At 49.1% G+C, this 21,379-nt stretch overlaps 1 protein-coding gene across 1 annotated transcript in view; it reads left to right on the top strand.

Annotated features, from left to right (window-relative positions):
* Positions 1-18,793, top strand: part of XNDC1N (XRCC1 N-terminal domain containing 1, N-terminal like) — a 42,304-nt gene extending 23,511 nt beyond the window's left edge. The window contains 12 exon segments of the mRNA XM_065529584.1: positions 365-537; positions 1,326-1,398; positions 4,755-4,882; positions 5,448-5,553; positions 6,462-6,507; positions 7,558-8,287; positions 11,317-11,543; positions 12,478-12,642; positions 14,114-14,288; positions 18,199-18,359; positions 18,361-18,400; positions 18,492-18,793. Coding sequence (XP_065385656.1) covers positions 365-537; positions 1,326-1,398; positions 4,755-4,882; positions 5,448-5,553; positions 6,462-6,507; positions 7,558-8,287; positions 11,317-11,543; positions 12,478-12,642; positions 14,114-14,288; positions 18,199-18,359; positions 18,361-18,400; positions 18,492-18,676 — 2,209 coding nt within the window. The 3' untranslated portion in view covers positions 18,677-18,793.
* The last annotated feature ends 2,586 nt before the right edge of the window (positions 18,794-21,379 follow it).

Genomic DNA, 21,379 nt, shown 5'->3' with positions numbered 1-21,379 from the left:
CTAAAAAATACAAACAACTAGCCGGGCGCGGTGGCGGGCGCCTGTAGTCCCAGCTACTCGGGAGGCTGAGGCAGGAGAATGGCGTGAACCCGGGAGGCGGAGCTTGCAGTGAGCTGAGATCCAGCCACTGCACTCCAGCCTGGGCGACAGAGCGAGACTCCGTCTCAAAAAAAAAAAAAAAAGAAATGCTATCAAGTCACTGACAAGCACACAAGACCAGCCTGGGTTCACCAAATTAATCACATACTCTAGGCCTAACCCTATCTGTATATTAAACTAGCTTTCTTGCTTAAATGCCATTGACATGAGTGAGCAGAATAAGACCTATATTTCAAGTGGAACCAAGTACTCTCTTTCCCTGCAGGGATACCAAGGAAATTTCAGAGCTCAGGAATATCCTAACACAGATGCAGCCAGGGACTCTGGGGCGTTCAGCCCACATGGTGCTTTCTGCTGCCCGCAGGGTGCCTCCAGTCAGTGTGGCAAGCCCAAAGAACAACCATGCAGAATCAGGTTCCAGTCCTCCAGACAGGGCAGGTGAGTCCACATGACCTGTTCCTTCCTGTCCCTAGCAATGCCCTTCCTCCCTGAATCTACCATTGCTATACAGGGATGGCTCACTAGTGGAACTTCATGTGATAGAAAAGATAATTGTTGGTGTCTTGTTACCAGAAGACAAATCAAATATTGTATAGTAATTGAAAGAGCACTGGCCTAGGAATCAGCAATCCTTATCTCTTTGGGCCTCAGCTGTCTACCACAGAAGGAAAGATGTAGTTTATTATTTTAAGAGAAAGAGACTAGAAGGGAACTCATAATTTTTGGGCACCTACTATAGGCTGGGCCCTGGAGCTATGAAAGCACTTTAAAATATATTAAATGCTATACAAAGTGTTTCATAAATTCAGGATAACCAGACGAATGGAAGTTGATAGTTTTTATTGTCACTCATTTGACAGATATTTATTAAGCATCGTTTGTGCCAGGCTCTGTGCTAGACATCAGGGATACCGCAGTAAATAAAATAGCAATGCTCCTTCCCTAGTGGAGAAACACATGTCAGTGTCACACAAATAAATTTAAATCTTCAAACTGTGATGAGTACTGTCAAGGAAAAGCATAATTGGATGACTGGATGTAGATTAGAGAATCCAGGGAAAGTGCTGCATAGGAATTAGCATTTCATATAAGACTTGGAAGAGTGAGAAAGGCACACTCTTTGCCTCCAGGCAAAGAGGGTAGAAAGAATATTCTTAGAAGAAGTAACATCACATGTGAAGACTGTTTTGTTTAAGAGCTATATTTAATGAGCATTTCTAATACAGAGCCCAGAGCAGAGGAGCAAAACTCTGAGAATGATGTGGGCAGAATGAAAAGAAGGAAAGTGCAGCACCAAAGGTAAGTAGATCAACATGAAAGACCCAAATCACCTCCCCAAACTTTATTGCCCTTTTGCAGCTGTCCTTACCCCCAGTCTTGTTTCATTAAGGTCAGAGAGTATCCTTGTGTCTGGGTTTAACCTGTGGGTCTAGACCTAAGGGCATTGAAGAAAAGATATCCTTGTCCACATGTTGTCAGGTTTGGAACTAGGCAAAGAGGCAGTCCTGTAGTGAACCAGAATCTGAAGATGAGTGTGCTGTATTTCATGGGCTTCATCAAAATCTAAATCTTTGGCTGGGCACAGTGGCTCACGCCTGTAATCCCAATACTTTGGGAGGCCAAGGTGGGTGGATCACCTGAGGTCAGGAGTTCAAGACCAGCCTGGCCAACACGGCGAAACCCTGCTTCTACTAAAAATACAAAAATTAGTCAAGTGTGGTGGTACGTTCCTATAATCCCAGCTACTCAGGAGGCTGAGGCAGGAGAATCGCTTGAACCCAGGAGGCGGAGGTTGCAGTGAGCTGAGATCACACCATTGCACTCCAGCCTGGGCAACAAGAGTGAAACTGTCTCAAAAAAAAAAAAAAAAAAAAAAAAAATCTGAATCTTTTCTGCTTCAAAGGACACTGTCAAGAAAGTAAAAGACAACCCATAGAATATGGAGGAAAGTATTTGCATATCATATATTCAGTAAGGCTCTTTTTTTTTTTTTTTTTGAGACAGAGTCTCACTCTGTTGCCCAGGCTGGAGTGCAGTGGCCAGATCTCAGCTCACTGCAAGCTCCGCCTCCCGGGTTTACTCCATTCTCCTGCCTCAGCCTCCCGAGTAGCTGGGACTACAAGCGACCGCCACCTCGCCCGGCTAGTTTTTTGTATTTTTTTTTTTTTTTAGTAGAGATGGGGTTTCACCGGGTTAGCCAGGATGGTCTCAATCTCCTGACCTTGTGATCCGCCCGTCTCAGCCTCCCAAAGTGCTGGGATTACAGGCTTGAGCCACCGCGCCTGGCCCAGTAAGGCTCTTTTATCTAAAATATATAAAGAACCTTTACAAGTCAACAATAGAAAGATACCCTAATTTTTAGAATGGACAAATAATCTGAATAGAATTTTCTCCAAAGAAGATATATAAATGGCTATTAAGCACATAGAAGATGCTCAACATCATTAGCCATCAGAGAAATGCCAATCAAAACCCCACAATGATTATTTCACACCTGCTAGGATGATGTAATAAAAAAGATGGACAATAACAAGTGTTGGCAAAGATATGGAGAAATTGAAACTCTCATACATATTGCCAGTGGGAATGTAAATTAGTGCAGCTGATTGGAAAACAGTTTAGCAGTTTTTCAAAATGTTTATATGGAGTTACCATATGACCTAGCAGTTCAGCTCCTAGGTGTATACTTCCAAAGAATTGATAACAGGTGTTCACACAGAAACTTACAGGCAAATGTTCAGAGCAACATTATTAATAATAGCCCAGAAATCGAAACAACCCAAGTGTCTATCAGCTGATAAATAAAATGTGGTATATCTATGCTGTGGAATATTACTCTGCCATAAAAAAGGAATATAGTACTGATACCTGCTCCAACATGGATGAACCTTGAAACCATACTAAGTGTAAGAAGTCAGTCACAAAAAACCATATAGTATATGATTTCATGTCCAGAATAGGCAATTCCAAACCGCTAAAGTAGATTAGCAGTTGCCAGAGTCTGGTTCAGGCTTTCTTTTCTTTTCTTTCTTTCTTTTTTTTTTTTTTTTTTTTTTTTTTTTTTTTTTTTTTTTGAGACAAAGTGTTGTTCTGGCACCCAGGCTGGAGTGCAGTGGCACAATCTCGGCTCACTGCAACTCCTAGTTCAAGCCATTCTCCTGCCTCAGCCACCCAAGTAGCAGGGACTACAGGCGTACACCACCATACCCAGGTAATTTTTGTGTTTTCAGTAGAGATGGGGTTTTGCCATGTTGGCCAGGGTGGTCTTGAACTCCTGACCTCAGGTGATCCATCTGCCTCGGCCTCCCAAAATTCTGGGATTACAGGCATGAGCCACTGCGCCCAGCCTGGGTTCTGGGTTTCTTTTGGGAGTAGTGAAAATGTTCTGGAATTACATGGTTGTGGTTACAGAACTCTGTCAATACAGGGTTTTGAATTGAATTTATATATATATAAAAACAATTGAAAATTGACGGAGTTGTGCTTTCTCAGTCTGGAGTGCAGTGGCATGATCTCGGCTCACTGCAACCTCAGCCTCCCAGGTTCAAGCTGTTCTCCTGCCGCAGCCTCCCAAGCTGGGTCTACAGGTGCACGTCACCACACCCAGCTAATTTTTGTTTTTTGTTTGTTTGAGATGGAGTTTTGCTCTTGTTGCCCAGACTGGAGTGCAACGGGGCAATCTCAGCTCACCACAACCTCTGTCTCCCGGGTTCAAGCGATTCTCCTGCCTCAGCCTCTTGAGTAGCTGGGATTACAGGCGCCTGCCACCACGCCCAGCTAATTTTTGTATTTTTATTAGAGACGGGGTTTCTCCGTGTTGGTCAGGCTGGTCTCAAACTCCCAACCTCAGGTGATCCCCCCACCTCGGCCTCCCAGAGTGGTGGGATTACAGGCGTAAGCCACTGCGTCCGGCCTAATTTTTGTATTTTTAGTAGAGACAGGCAAATGTTGGCCAGGCTGGTCTCAAACTCCTGACCTCAGGTGATCCGCCTGCCTTGGCCTCCCAGAGTGCTGGGATTACAGGTGTGAGCCACCACACCTGGCCTTGAATTTATTTATTTATTTATTTTTTATTTATTTATTTTTTTTTTTGAGACAGAGTCTCAGTCTGTCGCCCAGGCTGGAGTGCAGTGGCCGGATCTCAGCTCACTGCAAGCTCCGCCTCCCGGGTTCACGCCATTCTCCTGCCTCAGCCTCCCGAGTAGCTGGGACTACAGGCGCCCGCCACCTCGCCCGGCTAGTTTTTTGTATTTTTTTTTTAGTAGAGACGGGGTTTCACTGGGTTAGCCAGGATGGTCTCGATCTCCTGACCTCATGATCCGCTGGTCTCGGCCTCCCAAAGTGCTGGGATTACAGGCTTGAGCCACCGCGCCCGGCTGAATTTATATTTTTAAAGAGTGAGTTTTACGGTATGTGTACTATATTTCAATTAAAAAATAATAACCCAAGGGCAATAATGGAATCTCTGTTCTCAGATGTTCAAAGGTTAAATGTCTTCCCTCAAGTCTGGTACATCAGGTGGGAAAACCAGGACCCCAAACCAGGGTTTCTAGGTCTACATTAACTCTTCTGCATTATTTTTGCTCTGATTCCAGGCTCCTTCAGCCCTTATGGCCTCTTACTAATAGCTGGTCTTTAACTGTTCTTTCTCACAGGCCTGTATCCAACTCTAATTCTCGGCCAAACAGGAGGGAGACAGCAAGAGCAAGGCAAAAAAAACAGCACCGACCCCAGGCCCAAAGCAGTGGTGACCAGGATAGCGGACTGTGCCCGATTTGTGCAGGTAAGATGCTTGTGCACAGGGAGTTGTTGTATGACAACTAGGCATTCCTTGAGGGAGGAATGGGAGATCTGAGAGTACTGCCAAGAAACATTTGAATTTGGAGTGCTGGCTTCTGTCATCTCTGCAGCTCTCAGGTGTGGAACTGTATTTTTAGTCAAATGTAATTCAAGACAAGTGTGTACTGAGCACCTGTTCACACTGTGCCAGCTAAGCTGAGGAAGGGACATGGGCCCTGCCCTCTGGCGAAGCATGAAACCAAACAATGTAAAACACAATCGGAGAGGGCCTAGAACTTCCTTCGTAACTTTTTCCTATATGTCCAAATGCTGGTTGCTGTTTCAGTCTCTGTTCAAATGGTTCTTCTTTGCCAAGTGTTCTCTTATCTGCCCAGATCATCTTTCCCAACTAAGCTTCTGCAGGATTCTCTGATTCCCTTGGACTTAGCACTTCTCACTGTCTGCTGTGTATCAATGTTATTTGTCTTCATAGCTTATCCAGACTTCTTGGGGGTGACATCCTGCCTGGGAGCAGGCCATTTTGTTTACCTCCTTCTCTCCCCAAATAGGCTCCTTCAGGATTGAGATTCTTCCCCAGCATGCTGCCACTTGTGGAGAGACCTCCCCACCTCACCCAGCTTCTCCCTCCTCATCATCTTCGTCCCAGTCTGTACTGTGGGTGTCCTCCCCAGAAAGTTCACCCCCTGTCTCCTGGGTTCAGTGCCCTATCTGCCAGTTGCAGTTCTCAGCAAGAGAAATAGAAGAGCATGCCAGTATATGTGGGGACTTCCCTCAGGCATGAGCCATGAGGTCCTGTGGTTTTGCCCCACCCTCTAAGACTGAGATGGGGACTGAATAGCTTGAGAGCTGAGAAGGGCTGATGAGGCCGAAGCTCCCTCTCTCCTCCCCTCCACTCATTCCCTCAGGACTCTGCCTGAGGGCACCTCTGTGCCTAGCCTGATCCTCATTCCCAGTTGTCAAGGCTTCTGTGACCATGGCATCTGATTCTCCTAAGGCCAGCTCTGTTCTTTTCCCCCTTGGAAGTCTCCTTGGAACTTTTGGGCCTTGGGACACCATCCAGAATGTCTTTCCCTCTGTGAGTGGTGCACATTCTCATGCCCATTTTCCTGAAAGGAAAACCGAGGCCTAGTGAAGAGCAAATGCTGCCTGACAGATAAAATCCTGTGGTGTGCTGGGAATGTGCATATGGGTTTTGAGCACGAGGCTGACATCCAGCATCTCATGAACTGAGCTCTCAGTCTCCTTTGTGGGCTCCTGTCCTGGGTATAATCAGGTAATGGTGATGCTGTGTGACACTAAGCAAGTTATTTATTTTAGCATCCAGAATTAACAGAGAAAAAAAATCTCCCAACCTCCCGCTCACAGAACTGTGATAGGGACCAGATTGGTTAATGAGTAAGGAGTAGTTCTAGGCTTGGCTATAGAACCGTGGGCAGATCCCATTCCTCATCTACACAAGGAGGTGGTTGGACCAGAGGATGTCAAAGGTTCCCTCAAGCTGTGATATTCCAAATTCTGTTCCCACCTCCTTGAGCAAATATGTCTTCTCTCCCCTTTCCCAGAAGATTTCACTCTGTGGTACTAACACCGGTTCCCCTGGTCCCCAGGGTATAGAGCAGAGGGGGAGCAGCTGGTCCTGCAAAGAGAGGGCCCAGGGCAGGGTTTTGAATAGATAGGAAAGAGGATGCTAGGCACAGTCAAGGAAAAGACTGAGCAGGAGTTCAGTCCTTCGGTCCCTGCCAGCACAGGTGCCTGCATAGGTGGGCACAACCACAGACCCCATCACCGTAAGAAGCCTGCTCCCCTACCTTCTCCTATTATTCTGCTCCGTTTCTACCCATGAATAAAACAAAAGATTGGCCCAGAGGCACTGCAGGGGCATCCTAGCTGCCAAGCAGGTGGCAGACATCACTATGTAGGTGGGAGAAGAGCCCCTGGAACCCTGATCTTGGACCCAGAAGAGAAGAGCAGTGAGGATGGGGCCAGGCCTAGTAGAAGAGAGGGACAAGGCAGTGCCAAGGGGGAGAAAGGTCCCCCAAAGCAGGGGAGGGCAAAGCGGGAGGATTGGTGAAGAAAGAGGATATTGGGATTCTGCTGGGGTCCTGGTCAGAACTGAGGGGCTTGACAAAAACCCAGTTCAAAACTCACACAAAACCCTCCTGTGTGGACATGTCCGGGCCTGCCCTTGGGAGAGGCTCTGGGACTTTGAGAGGAAAGAGCATCTGGGAGATGAAGTCAGCAAGAGGGGAGCTGGGTCTGAATAGATCCTGTGCACCTGTATGTGGGGTTAGGCTGCCAGGGCAGCCCACCCCTGCTTTAACCTACCCTTGCTCAAGGTACCCACAGGTAGCCCTGCTGTTGGGGGGCTCCTGTGAGGGTGGAAGTCAAGCTGGGGAAGGGCCCCCCAGTCAAACTCAGCTGAGGAAGGGGCCCCCATTCTCTCCCCATTGGGGGAAGAAAAGAAAGCCCCCACTGTACAGTCTTGATTTTCCTAACCTGAGAATCTACACAATAAAATGATGAATAAGACAATATTTGCCAGTGTGTATTTGGGACAAGGAAGAATATAATGGTGGCTGGATATAGAGGGTTAAGTGCTAGAACATGGAAGGGTGAAAGAGGCCCCATCACAAAGGGGGTTGAAACTCAGGGTCCTAGCCTCTCCACTCCTTCATCCACCAACAGCCTAACTGGACTGAGATCATGAACAGGAAGCTCAGGTTCCCACCTCCACTCCTGGCTGCCATCCAGGAGGACCAACTGGGCCTTGTGCAGCAGCTGCTGGAGTCAGAGGTTAAGGCCACAAGCAGTGGGCCAGGTGGGCCCCTGCACAATGTGGAAGAGGCCAAGGAGCACTCCTGGAGGGAAGCACTCAACTTGGCCATCCACCTGGGCCATGAGGCCATCACTGATGTGCTGTTGGCCAGTGTCAAGTTTGACTTCCGCCAGATCCATGAGGCCCTGCTAGTGGCAGTGGACACAAAGCAACCAGCAGTGGTGCATTGCCTGCTGGCCCACCTGGAACGGGAGAAGGGTCGCAAAGTAGACACCAGGTCTTTCTCACTGGCTTTCTTTGACTCATTAATTGATGGCTCCCGCTTTGCACCTGGTGTGACTCCTCTCACCCCGGCCTGCCAGAAGGACCTGTACGAGATAGCACAGCTGCTCATGGACCAGGGCCACACCATTGCCTGGCCCCACCTGGTCTCCTGTGCCTGCCTCAAGTGCAGCAACGCCCGCCGCTATGACCTGCTTAAATTCTCTCTGTCCCGCATCAACACCTACCGTGGCATTGCCAGCAAGGCCCACTTCTCACTGGCCAGTGAGGATGCCACACTGGCTGCCTTCCGGCTTAGCCGTGAGCTCAGGCACCTTGCACGCAAGGAGCATGGTTGGGCCTGTGGTGGGTGTTCTGGGAAGTTTGGAAGTCACAAAAAGAGGACGAGGCCTGGCCTCTGTTCTCAGGAAACCTCTAGTTTGATGGGGAGTCAAGAATCCCCCCAAGAGAATTTCATTCTAATGGCAGAGAACAGCCACTCCAGAGGGGCCTAGTCTTATGGGGGAGGCACAACCCCACTCCAGGGGAGCCCTGGGTCTGTCTGAGGGAGGAGAGAGAACAGAAACAACTAGAAAAACAGCTGGACAGACTTGGAGATGATGTTCAGTAGAATACATCACGTCTGAATACCTGCTAGGTGTTCCCACCCGGAGCATGGTGTGTTGCGGCTCTCAAGCGTATGATCACAGCAGGGAAAAGTCAGAGAGAGGGGACAAGGTGCTGCCAGTATGCTTGTCTTCATTCAGTGCCGCTGTGAATGGTGCTAACAGGGCTTCCAAAGCCCAGAAAACAGGTCAGGAAAGCCACAGCTGTTGTGTTCAGGGAGGACTCCTTGGAAGAAGTAGCATTAAGCTGAGCTACGGAAGTGGGTGGTTACATACAAGTGAAGAGGAGCAGGGAGGGTATTTGAGATAGGGCTGCAGTCCACGCAAAGGCTCTCAGGTAGTGAAAGTATACATGGTGATGAGTGAAGGGGAGACACTGCAGGAAGGACTGAGAATGCGTGAAGAGGAGCCTGGAGGCAGGGACTAGTAAGGGTCCTGGAATGCCGCCAGTCCAGTATGTCCATCCCTCATCCCCTGACGGATCCTGTGTGTCAAGCTAGACTCGATCCCCATCCCCATCCCCAAGATGACCATTAGGTGGGGAAACCAACACGAATGTTAAAATACAGGGCTAAGGAGGTTGTGACCCAGGGTGGTGGAAGGATAGGAGAATGAAAAGCCCCCACTGCACAGCTAGCAGGAAAGGGCAGTCCTTTCCAAAGGACTTTCCCACCATTCTCATAGCAGCCTAAGAGACAGTTCATAGCAGGAAGTATCATCCCCACTTTATAGCAGAGAAGCTGAGGCCTGGGAAGGGGAAGTACCTTGCCCAATGTGATACCACCTGAGGACAGTGCTGGGATTCAGACCTCACCTCCTGAAAGCCATCCCTGGATGCTCTCTAGGGTAAGGGCCTCAAGTAAAACCCAGGAGATAATGGATAAACTGGAGCCAAGGACTGCCTTAGGCCAGGCACGGTGACTCACACCTCTAACCCCGGTGCTTTGGGAGGCTGAGACAGGAGGATGAGGAGGCCAGGAGTTCGAGACCAGCCTGGGCAACATAGCAAGATCTCATCCCTATTTTTTTTTTTTTAGTTTTTTTGGAGACAGTTTCACTCTTGTCACCCAGGCTGGAGTGCAGTGGCGCAATCTCAGCTCACTGCAACTTCCACCTCTGGGGTTCAAACGATTCTCCTGTCTTAGCCTCCCGAGTAGCTGGGATTATGTGCCTGCCACCACGCCCAGCTAATTTTTGTGTTATTAGTGGAGATGAGGTTTCACCATGTTGGCCAGGCTGGTCTTGAACTCCTGACCTCAGGTGATCTGCCCGCCTCAGCCTCCCAAAGTGCTGGGATTACAGGTGTGAGCCACCACGCCCACCTATTTTTTAAAAATAATAACTGGCCAGGCATGGTGGCTTATGCCTATAATCCCAGCACTTTGGGAGGCCAAGGCAGGTAGATCACCTGAGGTCAGGAGTTCGAGACTAGCCTGGCCAACATGGTGAAACCCCATCTCTACTAATAACAAAAAAATCAGCTGAGTAGGCCGGGCACGGTGGCTCACGCCTGTAATCCCAGCACTTTGGGAGGCTGAGTGGGGCGGATCATGAGGTCAGAAGATGGAGACCATCCTGGCTAACATGGTAAAACCCCGTCTCTACTAAAAATACAAAAAATTAGCTGGGCGTGGTGGTGGGCGCCTGTAGTCCCAGCTACTCGGGAGGCTGAGGCAGGAGAATGGCGTGAACCCAGGAGGCAGAGCTTGCAGTGAGCCGAGATCGCACCACTGCACTCCAGCCTGGGCAATAGAGCAAGACTCCGTCTCAAAGGGAAAAAAAAAAAATCAGCTAGCGTGGTGGCACATGCCTGTAGTCTCAACTACTCGGGAGGCTGAGGCAGGAGAATCACTTGAACCCGGGAGGCAGAGGTTGCAGTGAGCCGAGATCATGCCATTGCACTTGAGATCGTGCCATTGCACTCTAGCCTGGGTGACAAGAGTGAAACTCTGTCTCAAAAATAATAATAATAATAATAATTAGCCGGGCGCGGTGGCTCAAGCCTGTAATCCCAGCACTTTGGGAGGCCGAGGCGGGTGGATCACGAGGTCAGGAGATCGAGACTATCCTGGCTAACATGGTGAAACCCCGTCTCTACTAAAAATACAAAAAACTAGCCGGGCGTGGTGGCGGGCGCCTGTAGTCTCAGCTACTTGGGAGGCTGAGGCGGGAGAATGGCGTGAACCCGGGAGGCGGAGCTTGCAGTGAGCCGAGATCACGCCACTGCACTTCAGCCTGGGAGACACAGCGAGACTCCGTCTCAAAAAAAAAAAAAAAAAAAAATAATAATAATAATAATAATAATAATTAATAAATAAGAACTGCCTTATTCATTTCTGCATGTCCTAAAATTGCCAACGCGAGTTCTCTTATAAGGTAGGTGTTCCAATAAATTAAATGAGCACATGAAGGGTGTAAGGAGTAGGTGTAAAAATGGGACAAGAAACAGATTAGAAGAGGAAGGAAAAGAGACAGAAAAAATGACAGAGGGGTTTGGGTTGAAGTGACTTAGTGATGAGGTAGCAATAGCACTAGATAAGCAAAGTGACCCTGGAGGTACCTCATTAGAGCAAGAAGGATGGGTGAGGTGGCAAAGAAGAAAGAAATCAATGCCCTAGTGACACCAGACGTAGGAAATGATGGTGCAAGGGCAGGACAGAGGTGGCCTAGGCCCACTATTGGTGGGCGTGGGGGGTAGGGAGGAGTGGGCTGATTTAATGGGGTTGGGTCCACAGGGTGGTAGGCACACACGGACCTCCTTCCCTAAGCCTGAGTACATTGCCCTGGAGTCACCGAGCCAGGACTATGGCTTTGAGCTGCTGGGCATGTGCTGGAACCAGAACGAGGTCACTGCAGTGCTCAACGACCTGGCCGAGGACAGCGAGACTGAGCCCAAGGCTGAGGGCCTGGGCCTAGCCTTTGAGGAAGGCATCCCCAGCCTGGCGAGGCTGCAACTGGCCGTCAACTACAACCAGAAGCGGGTCAGCTGGGCCATAGCTATATCCCCTCCCTGTCCTTTTCTCTTGCCCTGCCACCTCTAGGTCCCCCTGACCCAGCCCTAAGCAACTCCTTTTCCTGCCCTCAAGACCCCTCAGGCCTTGGTCCTGAGCACCCTTCTGTCTAGACCCTTGGCCCTGTGGGTCGCCTCCCTTCTTACCTTCAATATAAGCCTGTAACCTCTCCCCAGCCCTTGAAAGACCCATTACCCACCAAGACCTCACCTCAGACCAGGACATCTGGTCTTAGACAGCTTTATCTCTGACCTGAGTTACTTGAATCCAGTCTTTCTATTCAATTCCAGTACATCACTCTATAAAGCAAGATAAGACTAGGTCTCTCAGGCCTTAAATATCCCCCAAAAGATTCCATTATTGCCTGCCTCCTCAGACATCTTCCCCTCTAAGCTAAAGACAGACTCCTTGTTTAGCCTCCCCCAACCCCTTGCTCCTCACTCTCATCCACCCTCAACATCCACCAGGAACTTAACCAAAAACCTTCTTTCATAATGGCTCCCCTGGCCCTGTCTCCCAATACAGCAAACCCTGGTTTCCCTCTTCTGCCTTCCTCAAGACCATCTAGGCTAATGTCCCATATCTCTAAGAAGGCCAGGGACCCTGGGGGTTCTGGGTCTTGGGTCCTCAGTTCTACCCACCACTGTCTAACTTAGACTCAAGAATGTAGGGTCCAGAGAGTTCAGGAAAATCTTTGAGTTCAGTTTCCCCTCCATAAACCAAAGCCTAGAGAGTGATGGGTCTGCCCATGGTCACATGACAAGCAAGTTGGCTGATGTGGGGAGAAAAGAAGGATTGTTCGATCTCTGTGGCAAGGAAGGAAGGGCTGTGTACCCAACTGGCTCCCCCATCCTCCTCCTTGCCTGGTGGCCTCCCCCTCTGCTTATGCCCCATCTCTGCTTAGTTTGTAGCACACCCCATCTGCCAGCAAGTCCTGTCCTCCATCTGGTGTGGGAGCCTGGCTGGCTGGCGTGGAAACACCACCATCTGGAAGCTCTTTGTTGCCTTCCTCATCTTCCTCACCATGCCCTTCCTCTGCCTTGGCTACTGGCTGGCACCAAAGTCCCGGGTACTAAGAATAAGATTAATGACAACTGTCACTTATTGAGCATTTGTTTTATGAGGCCCTGGGCTAGACACTTGGTGAATATAACTTTGTGTGAATGTTTCCATTAAGTAGCTGGAAGTGCAGCCCTGAGGAAGGCAGACATTCTGCTTCAGGGATATAGGGTAGCAACCTGAGGCACAGGGAAGGGCAATGCTCTTTTTGTCAAAAGTACACAGGAAATAGTGGAGTCAGGATTTAAACTGAAGTGTCTCTGCCTCCAAAACCTTAATCCTATTAACAGCCCTATATTCTCCTAAAGACAGGCCCACCCCGACTACAAATTCCATGGGAGCCCTTCATCCAACCAATATGTCCTTGAGACCCAACTGTGAGCCAAGCATGGTGCCTGACACTGGGGTTATGAAGAAAAGCCCTGCTCCTGCTGAGCAGGTGAGGAATAGGGAGAGGGATGTTCCAGGAAGCAGGAGCAGTATGTGTGAAGGCCTGGGAGAGGGAGAACCCAAAGTGTTAGAGAAACTGAAAGGAGTTAGATCAAGAGTGGTGGAGAAGCACGCAGGGGCCAGATCTCACAGAGCCTTATAAGCCACAGAGGATAGCAGCCATTGTAGGATTAATGAGGCGAGTCCCCCATCAGTCTTGTGTTTCAGAAAGTGCCTTCTACTAGGGGTGTGAAAGGTGGGCTGGGGATGCAGGGCAGGAGTTAGAGAGACTGGTGTGAGAGGACAAGCACATAGAGATGTCTCATATTCCCGGCCTGGGTGACCGGGTCATTTTATGAGGTGGGGACACAGAAGAAGATGGAAGAGCAAGATAGGATAGAAGATGATGAATTTCTTTATTTTTTATTTATTTATTTATTTATTTTTGAGATGGAGTCTTGCATTGTCGCCCAGGCTAAAGTGCAGTGGCAGGATCTCGGCTCACTGCAACCTCTGCCTCCCAGGTTCAAGCAATTCTGCCTCAGCCTCTCGAGTAGCTGAGATTACAGGTGCCCACCACCATGCCCAGCTAATTTTTTGTATTTTTGGTAGAGATAGGGTTTCACTATGTTGGTCAGGCTGGTCTTGAACTCCTGACCTCGTGATCCGCCCACCTCGGCCTCCCAAAGTGCTGGGATTACAGGCATAAGTCACCGCGCCTGGCCATGAATTTATTTTTTAACATGGTTGAGTTTGAAGAGCCTGTGGGGCCTCCAAGGGAAAGTTACTTTACCTCTGTGATCTTCAGTTCTTGGGGAAAAAAAAAAAAAAAAAAAAAAAAGCCGGGAATAATGTCTACCTCATATGGTTGGAAAGGAGATGACAGATATGAGTCTACGGCCTGATATGTAACACATTCTCAATGTATGTCTGAATAGTGCGTGACTGAATCTGAGAAAGGGGAGTCACGTGGGTGGAGCAGTCTAGAAGGGCTTGCAGGAGCGAGAGACACCCAGGACTGAGAGCCCTACTCCCCTTCCTTCCCTTGGAAGCTGGGCCGCCTGCTAAAGATCCCAGTACTGAAGTTCCTGCTGCACTCCGCCTCCTGTCTGTGGTTCCTCATCTTCCTGCTGGGAGAGTCCCTGGTCGTGGAGACACAGCTGAGCACCTTCCGTGGCCGCAGCCAGAGTGTCTGGGAGACTTCACTACACATGATTTGGGTCACAGGTATAAGTGTAGGACCCTTTATTTGTGGCAGTGTCCCTTAGGGGCCCCCCTTCCTGTCCTTCACAATAAGCACCCCAACAGGGGGATCCTGCTTTGTAGATGACCCCTGAACATATAACCAGACTCCTCTGGGCTGTAACACAGTACAGGGCCCTTTCCCTCACGCCTAGTCGGGGACCTAGCCCTGTGGTAGACTCCCTGAGCAAGGACCCCTTCTTCCCCCTCCCTGGCATCAGTCACTACCTAGCCTGGAGGTTTCTGTCCTCTCACAAATAAGACCCTGGTCCACAGTGCGAGGTGGGAACATACCTTGGTGTCATGGCAGCCCCCAGGTACTGCAAGACAGGCTCTCCTGGAGGTCATGGAGCAGAAAGTCTCACAGACCAAATGAAAAGACTCAAATCATACAGCGAGTTAAATCCGTAAGTGGTGTAATTATGATGGTGTTGTAATGAGGATCAGAGTTGAGGTTTGAGTGGCTGGGGTTAGGGGGGTGGTGCAATGGACAGAAGGTACCTGGAGCCAGGCATGGTGGCTCATGCCTGTAATCTCAGCTACTCAAGAGGTTGAGGTGGGAGGATTGCTTGAGGCCAGAAATTCAAGACCAGCCTGGGCAACATAGAGAGACTCTATCCCTTAAAAATAAAAGAAGATTGGCCGGGTGCAGTGGCTCACGCCTGTAATCCTAGCAGTTTTGGAGGCCGAGGCGATCGGATTGCCTGACCTCAGGAGTTCGAGACCAGCCCAGGGAACATGGTGAAACCCCGTCTGAACTAAAATACAAAAAATTAGCCAGGCATGGCAGCGTGCGTCTGTAATCCCAGCTACTCAGGAGGTTGAGGCAGGAGAACTGCTTGAACCCAGGAGGCGGAGATTGCAGTGAGCCGAGATTGCGCCACTGCACTCCAACCTGGGTGACAGAGCAAGACTCTGTCTCCAAACTAAAATAAAATAAAATAAAAAATAATAGTAATAAAAGAAGATACCTTGGCCCAAGACTTGATCTATGGGAGAAACACAGTGACAGTTATGTTTGGCCACAGCTGTAGCTTGCCAGTTATCCTGATGAGCTGCTATTACTTTTATATGCATTATTTGGGCAGAGGACATGTGGAAAGAGAACGGCTGGTGCCAGTGGGTAGCTGATTTAAGATCTCATGAATACTGAGGGCCTCATATGCTTCAAGCATATTCAGTGTATCATGAATATTTAGAGTCTGTCCATCTCTTTCTATGTATGTTCACACACACATACTCTACTAACTTTATTTGTTCAACATGTCACCAAAGTAACTAGCCTATACTTAACACATAAGTTTCATCCATTCCATTTGTTTTCTTTTCTTCTATAGCAGAACTGAGTATTCACAAACAATTTAGCAAATGCAGTTTATAAGAATCCCCAGAGCTTCAGCCAGCCTCTGGCCCGTCAGCTCAGCAGGCCAAATTCCTCGGCTGTCCTCCTCTCATTTAGCTCTGGCTTGGTTAGTGAACTCCAGAGCCACCAGTATACCAAGTCCACTGCTCCACCCTGTACCAGGCCAGTCAGTGATGTCAGAAAGGAAATCTGGTGCAGAAACTTTAGGGAAAGAAACTAAGAGCAGCCCAAGAAGGAAAGTTTCTCATCCTATTTACTGAACGTGGATTGACCTGTGCTGAGTGGAGAGGAAACCAATAGAATTCCTACCCATGGGAGAAGAAAAGTCTTAGAAACATATGAAACAAACCTATTTATTCATGTAATAAATGTTTCTCGATGCCCTATCATGAGTGAAACCCTAAGAGTACATGGAAAAGTTCAACATGGCCCCCTCCATCCAACACATATTCACTGAGCGTGCACCCCACCCTCACAGGGCATTCCTGCTCTACAGAACTGATTTCAGCTCCCGACCACATGATATTCACATTTGTCTAGGCCTTTGCTCATTCACTTTTTCTAGAGCACTCGCCCCTTCCTGCACTGCCCCTTCACCTGGCTGGCTCCCACTCCTCCTTCAGGTCTCAGCTTAAATGCCACTTTTGGAGAAGGTTTCCCTGGCCCCTAAATCAGGGTGAGGGTCCATTCCTAAACACCCATAACAGTCCCTCTGTCCCCCTGCTCCTTAGTCTTAGCATTTACCACACTGTATGAGACCCACTTGGGTTACCCACTGTGTTCCTCACTGACTGTAAGCCCTGGGAGGGCAGGGACTGTCTTATTCACCAGAGGTTCCCACTGGCACATGGTAGGAGCTTACTAAATGTTTGTTTAGGCCAGGCGCAGTGGCTCACGCCTGTAATCCCAAGACTTGGGGAGGCCGAGGCGGGTGTATCTCCTGAGGTCAAGAGTTCGAGACCAACCTGGCCAACATGGTGAAACCCTGTCTCTACTAAAAAATACAAAAATTAGTCAAGTATGGCCGGGCGCGGTGGCTCAAGCCTGTAATCCCAGCACTTTGGGAGGCCGAGACGGGCGGATAACGAGGTCAGGAGATCGAGACCATCCTGGTTAACACGGTGAAACCCCGTCTCTACTAAAAAATACAAAAAACTAGCCGGGCGAGGTGGCGGGCGCCTGTAGTCCCAGCTACTCGGGAGGCTGAGGCAGGAGAATGGCGTGAACCCGGGAGGCGGAGCTTGCAGTGAGCTGAGATCCGGCCACTGCACTCCAGCCTGGGTGACAGCGCGAGACTCCGTCTCAAAAAAAAAAAAATAAAAATAAAAAAAATAAAAATAAATTAGTCAAGTATGGTGACATGTGCCTGTATCCCAGCTACTCGGGAGACTGAGGCAGGAGAATTGCTTGAACCCAGGAGGTGGAGGTTGCAGTGAGCCAAGATCGTGCCACTGCACTCCAGCCTGGGGGACAGAGAGCAAGACTCTGTCTCTCTCTCTCTCTCTATATATATATATATATTTTTTTTTTTTTGACGTATTTGTTTAATTTGTTCTGGGCACCAGGGACAGAGATGAGTGGACATAGTCCCTGCCCTTGAGGGGCTCCAAGTTCAGGGGGAGGCAGGGTAGAGACAGACCTGTGGAGCGATATCCTGCAGTGCCCCGTAATGATGGGATCACAGAGATATGAGCTGTGAGAACACAAAACCCCGAGAAATTCGCTCCACCTGCTTAGGGAAGGCTACTTGGAGGAGATAACATGTGACCTAGGCCACAAAGGTGAGCTGGGCTTCCAGAGGATGTGGAAGGACATTCTAGGCAGAGGGAACAAACAGTGAGTGGAAAAGCACATGATTGTACCCAGGGAATGAGAAGGGTGCAACGTGGGCAGGGCTGCCTAGCTAATGGGGTCCAGCTCCCAAGACCCCCAGCCCCAGGTCTGGTACTGGGCCTCACTGGAACACAGGTAGCCTGAGCAACCTGAGAATTTGGAGCCCCTTCAAGTCGATACTCTGTATTTTTTTTTAACTTTTTAAAAATAGTTTAATAGAGATGGGGTTTCACCATGTTGCCCAGGCTGGTCTCAAACTCCTGGGCTCAAGCAATCCTCCTGCCTCGGCCTTCCAAAGTGCTGGGATTACAGGCGTGAGCCACCGCACCCAGCCTCAAATCAATATTCTTCAATTATTTGTCCAGTATTTACTTGGTGGAGGGCACGGAGAAACAAATTTCAGTCATTCTCTCCTAATAAACAGCCTGTCCCAGGTGATACTCACTTTCTGAGTGTCTGCTGACTGAGATCATTGGTGCAGTCACGCCAGCAGTGTCTGCATCAGCAAGGAGTCTTTTTTATGTTCACATAAGATCACTTGTTCCAGAGTAGATTACATGTTTACATGTCATTGACCACCCCATAATGTTTTAGCACCCCACTGCCATTCATAGGTTCCCCCGCCTCGTAATCTAGCTCTGACATAGAAGGAGAAGTTCAGTCCGATCCTGTCCTGGGCTCCCTGCCACCCCGCTTCAGGCTTCCTGTGGTTTGAGTGCAAGGAAGTGTGGATTGAGGGCCTGCGCAGTTACCTCCTGGACTGGTGAAACTTCCTGGATATGATCATCCTGTCCCTGTACCTGGCTGCCTTCGCACTACGCCTCCTCCTGGCTGGGCTTGCCCACATGCACTGCCGGGACCACCTCCCAAGCAACTGCCTGCCACTATTTCACCACGGCTGGTGAGTGTCCCTTCAACTCAGCCCTGAATCCTCCAGTTCTTCTTTCTTGGCTCTTGGCTTCCAGCCACAGCCCCCATTCCACCCCGCACAGAACGAAGCAAGTGGCACACCGAGGATCCCCAGTTCTCGGCTGAGGTGCTCTTCGCTGTCACCAGTATGCTCAGCTTCACCCACCTGGCCTACATTCTGCCGGCCCATGAGTCGCTGGGCACTCTGCAGATTTCCATCGGCAAGATGATCGATGACATGATCCGGTGCATACCGGCTCTGCTCTGAGCTCTGCTCTGAAGACTCCACTTGACTTCCTTCCAAAACTCCCCAGCTCTTGGGTAACACAGGAATCCTTGACCTGCGTTCCTCCAGAGGCATGCGCTCCAAAGACCCCTGAAAACTACAGGCAAAATTTGGAGGGTAAATGTATATTTTTCTGCAGAGAGGGTCTACAACTGACATCTAATTCTCAAACAGGCCCATGACCCCAGAAAAGATTACGAACCATAGATAGCAGAAAGAGCCCTTGGTTGGGAGTTCCAGTCCCAGTTCTGTCAGTCTCCATGACCCCTCTGTGGGCCTCAGTTTTCCCATCATTAAGGAAAAAGCGATGGCACTGGACTTAGGTGTCCCTTTGGGTCCTTTCCACTCGGCAGCTGCTCTTTGAACCCCTGACCTTATCTGGCCTTCTTGGTCCTTATCACCTAATCATGTCCAGCAAAACCTGGCCTCTCACCTAATCAGGGCCTGTAGTTAATGCCTGCCTCCCTGGGAGTCCCCAGCCTGAAGCAGGACTACAGTGAATGTCCTTGGTGGGAAAAACCTTAGCTGCATCTATTAATATTAACAACTTTAGCTCAGCTTAGCTTGGGGTAGAACCTCCCACCCCACCCAGGATTCTTCTGGCCTCCCCGTGGCAGGCCAACTCATTCTCACACATGGCTCTGACTCTTCTGATGATAACTCCTGTTCAGTGGGATTCTGACTCCCAACTGTCCCTGTGTCATTCCTTTAGAATCTCAGCATCTCATTCCCTCCCTGAGAGACCACTCCATCCTCAGCTTTGACTGCTTGGACTTAGTACCCTTTATTCTTTTTTTTCTTTTTTTTTTTTTTTCCTGAGACGGAGTCTTGCTCTGTCGCCCAGGCTGGCGTGCAGTGGCGCAATCTCGGCTCACTGCAAGCTCCGCCTCCCGGGTTCACACCATTCTCCTGCCTCAACCTCCTGAGTAGCTGGGACTACAGGCGCCCGCCACCATGCCCAGCTAATTTTTTGTATTTTTAGTAGAGATGGGGTTTCACCATGTTAGCCAGGATGGTCTCGATCTCCTAACCTCATGATCCGCCAGCCTCGGCCTCTCAAAGTGCTGGGATTAAAGGCGTGAGCCACTAGGCCCAGCCTCTATTGTTAATAATAACCAAATTTAGCCAGGCACAGTGGCTCACACCTGTAATCCTAGCACTTTGGGAGGCTGAGGTGGGCAGATCACTTGAGGTTAGGAGCTCGAGACAAGCCCGGCCAACATGGTGAAACCCAGTCTCTACTAAAAGTACAAAAATTAGCTGGGTGTAGTGGCACATGCCTGTAGTACCAGCTACTTGGGAGGCTGAGGCAGGAGAATCGCTTGAACCCGAGATTGAGAGGTTGCAGTGAGCCAAGATGGCACCACTGCACTACAGCCTGGGTGACAGAGCGAGACTCCATCTCAAAAATAAATAAATAAATAAATAACCTGCTGGACGTGGTGCCTCGCGCCTGTAATCCCAGCACTTTGAGAGGCCGAAGCGGGCGGATCACCTGAGGTCAGTAGTTCAAGACCAGCCTGGCCAACATGGTGAGACCTTGTCTCTACTAAAAATATAAAAAAATTAGCCGAGCATGGTGGCACACACCTGTAATCCCAGATACTCAGGAGGCTAAGGCAGGAGAATTGCTTGAGCCCGGGAGTCGGAGGTTGCAGTGAGCCGAGATCGTGCCACTGCACTCCAGCCTGGCCGACAGAGCAAGACTCTGTCTCAATAAATAAATAAATAACCGAATCGAATATTTGTTGAGCAAAGAGCCAGGGAGGACTTCATCCCTCTTCCCGGAGCCTGACTTCTCTCAAGGCAGAGACCTGCTCTGACCCTCCCCTGTCCTACCCCCTGCCGGGTTTATGTTCATTCTCATGATCATCCTGACCACCTTCCTCTGGCCTCAACAACATCTATATGTCCTACCAGGAGACGGAGCAGCTGGGCAAGTATGCAGGGGCAGAGGCAGGATGGGAGGTGGAGAGCCTGGGACCTTGCAGCTTGGAGCCCTAGTGATCTCTCCTTTTTCCCTCCCTCCCTCATTTATTCACTCAACTAATTCTCTTGTTTGCTCACTCCCTCTTTGATTCTGTCACTCTTTCTTTTGTTCGTTTATACATTCATTAATTTACTCATTTTCTCCTCAAACTTTTTATTTTGAAAAATGTCAATCCTATGAAAACTACAGTGGATACCCCTAAACCTTTCACCCAGCTTCACCAATTGTTAATGTTTTACCACACTTGCTTGATCTGTTGCTCCCTTTATTCTTTTTTTTTCCTGAAACACTTAAAAGGAAATTGTAAATACAATGACACTTCATCCCTAAACAGTTCAGGATGTGTTTTAAGAACATAACCACAAAAGCATTATCATACTCAAAAAATTTAACATCATACCATTATATATATGTATATATTTATATATATTAAATATATAAATATATATATTTTTTGAGACAGAGTCTCACTCTGTTGCCCAGCTGGAGTGCAGTGGCTCAATCTCAGCTCACTGCAACCTCTGCCTCCCGGGTTCAAGTGATTCTCCTGCCTCACCTTCCTGAGTAGCTGGGATTTCAGGCACACCACCATGCCTGGCTAATTTTTGTATTTTTAGTAGAGACGGAGTTTCACCATGTTGGCCAGGCTAGTCTTGAACTCCTGACCTTATGATCCGCACGCCTCGGCCTCCCAA

Source organism: Macaca fascicularis, chromosome 14 (assembly GCF_037993035.2).
Source record: "Macaca fascicularis isolate 582-1 chromosome 14, T2T-MFA8v1.1".
Classification (NCBI taxonomy): domain Eukaryota; kingdom Metazoa; phylum Chordata; class Mammalia; order Primates; family Cercopithecidae; genus Macaca; species Macaca fascicularis.
Note: the sequence above shows the minus strand (reverse complement) of the source record. Positions and strands in the feature narration are given on the sequence as shown.